General features: G+C 68.9%; 1 protein-coding gene across 1 annotated transcript in view; it reads right to left on the bottom strand.

Moving 5' to 3' along the window:
• Nucleotides 1-2,335, bottom strand: part of MYO15A (myosin XVA) — a 71,121-nt gene that overhangs the window by 49,832 nt on the left and 18,954 nt on the right. The window contains 7 exon segments of the mRNA XM_019473952.1: nucleotides 142-342; nucleotides 436-524; nucleotides 641-735; nucleotides 891-1,082; nucleotides 1,268-1,342; nucleotides 1,501-1,671; nucleotides 2,111-2,283. Of these exon segments, the coding sequence (XP_019329497.1) occupies nucleotides 142-342; nucleotides 436-524; nucleotides 641-735; nucleotides 891-1,082; nucleotides 1,268-1,342; nucleotides 1,501-1,671; nucleotides 2,111-2,283 (996 nt within the window).

The raw sequence follows: 2,335 nt of genomic DNA, 5'->3' as shown, positions 1-2,335 counted from the left end.
GGCTGGTTGGCATCTGCCCAGCGCTGCGGGGACGGGGCTGGCTCTGCGCCTGCGACGGCAAAGGAGGAGAGCTCAGCCAGGGCGTCCTGCAGCCCCGTACCAGGGCTGTGGGGCGCTGGGTTACGGGGATATCCCCCACACCAGGGACCAGTAATCAGGTGGGGAAACTGAGGCAAGGAGCTGGGTCGGGATGCAGGAGTGGTCGGGGTGCCACCCCTCGGGCTGACGCGTCTCCGCGGGCACGGGTGGTCTGTTCTGCTCGGCATCACCGCCGCCGTCCCCCCCTCCCATGCCACCTCCTCCCTTCATCCTCTGCGAGACGGCAGCCGGCTTCTCCAGCTCCTGGGGGCAGGCATCAGGGGACGGAGGCCAAGCCACCTGCACCCTCAAAATGCTGGACTCCCTCTGCCTCGGGCAGGGGGATGCCCCTCTCACCCCATTGCCGTAGGAGAGCACGGGGTCAAAGAGGCTGTCCAGGTACCGGTCCAGACCCTTCTGGCTGCGCGGCTCCCCAAAGTCCCCGTCTGCTGGGTGATGAGAAGGGATGAGCCGGTGACAGCAGGGCTTCACCGGCACGGCAGGGCTTCACTGGCACGGCCCTGCCAGCAGCTCTGGGGGGCCGGTGGGGATGATGCCCTACCGTGGGGGGGGTACGCCTCCGTGGACGGCAGCGTGGGGGCTTTCACAGCCGGGGGAGGAGGCACTTCATCCAAATCCAAGCCATGTCCCAGCACCCTGCAGAGAGGGAGGAAGTCCTCATCTCACACCCGCTGGGTGCCAGACCCCTCCTGGGACTCCGACCCACACCTCTGCTGGCACCCATCCAGCTCAGCGCCAGCGTTTCCCCACCAGCCCCACGACAGGGGACCTGTCCCTGCCCGGGTACCTACGCCTGGCTGTCCCTGCCACAGCTCTTGGCCCCCTCCCATGCGATGAGGAAGCAGGACTTCTGCTTGGGAAAGCCCCGGAGCAGCTCGAGATCGGAGACGAGGTCCAGAACATAGTCGTGGCCGGCCAGCTCAGCCCACTGGGCTCCCGCCTTCATGGCCACGGACCAGCCGCGCCAGCCCTCCGCCAGCCCCCTGCCGACAGCAGGACGCTGGGGACGAGCATGGGCTGCCAGCAGTGCCCCGGTTCTGTGAGGACACCCTGCCCATGAGCTGGGCATCCCGGCTCCCAGATCCTGGGGACACCCGAAATGGCCCCGGGGTGATGCTGTGCCCCGTGCTCGCCCCGCTGGGTGGGTGGGTGCCAAGCTGGTGGGTACCTGTGCTTCAGGACATCCCCTGCCAGGTCCTCGCCCGTGCTCCAGGAGTGGACAGGGCAGGAGAACTGGTCGCCTGGGGAGGGACGGGTGGTGCGCGGGTCCCGCCGGTCCCCTCCTGCCCGTGACGGTGACAGGGTGGCCAAACCGGGACCAACTCCCCGCCCCGCCGGTCCCCTCCTGCCCGGTGACAGGGTGGCCAAACCCGGACCAACCCTCCCCGCCACCGAGACCCCCCCCCGCACTCGAGCGCCATGCTGGCTTGCTGCCGGTTCGCCGTCCACTCCAGCAATGAGGGTGGGTAGGCACGGGCGGCCGCGGTGCCCAGCTGCGACCGCGCCATGGCGTGCATCAGCTTGCGCTGGCACACTGGCTTGTAGCCGGCAAAGGCATAGTCGGAGACGAACCTGCGGGGAAGGGAGGATGCTGCAGGAGGGACCTGGGCAGCATCCCCGGGCACGTGTGCCAGGCTGGCCCAGGGGACCACGGAGGGACTAAGAGCATCCCTGGAGGGGTTTGGGCAGCATCCTGGGCACGTGTGCCAGGCTGGCCAGAGGGATCCTGGAGGGACCTGAGCATAACCCCTGGGCACGTGTGCCAGGCTGGCCCCAGGGACCATGGAGGGACCTCAGAGCATCCCCAGAGGGAGCTGGGCAGTATCCCTGGGCACGTGCGCCAGGCTGGCCAAAAGGATCCTGGAGGGACCTGGTGGGACCTGGGCAGCATCCAGGCTGGCCTGGAGGGCCCCTGGAGAGACCCAGCAGTGTCCCCGGGCAGGCGTGCCAGGCTATCCCCCTGGGTCCCAGCCAGCCCCAGTCCCCAGCCCCGTCCCCAGCCCCAGCTCACTTGAGCAGGTACTTGTCGAAGGTGGCGGAGGGGGGGAAGGCGCTGAGGCAGGCGGCCAGCAGCAGCCAGCCCCGCTCCTCGTTGTTGACGTTGGTGTTACGCCAGACCTGGTTGGCGGCTTGTGCCAGGAGCTCATCCCGCAGCCCCGGCGCCGACAGCCCCTTCTGTACGATGTAGTTGCCGAAGAGGGTCTCCTGCGGGCCGCCCAGCCCCCGGTGCCCCATT

Source organism: Aptenodytes forsteri, unplaced genomic scaffold (genome assembly GCF_000699145.1).
Source record: "Aptenodytes forsteri isolate BGI_AS27 unplaced genomic scaffold, ASM69914v1 Scaffold55, whole genome shotgun sequence".
Taxonomy (NCBI): Eukaryota; Metazoa; Chordata; class Aves; order Sphenisciformes; family Spheniscidae; genus Aptenodytes; species Aptenodytes forsteri.
Note: the sequence above shows the minus strand (reverse complement) of the source record. Positions and strands in the feature narration are given on the sequence as shown.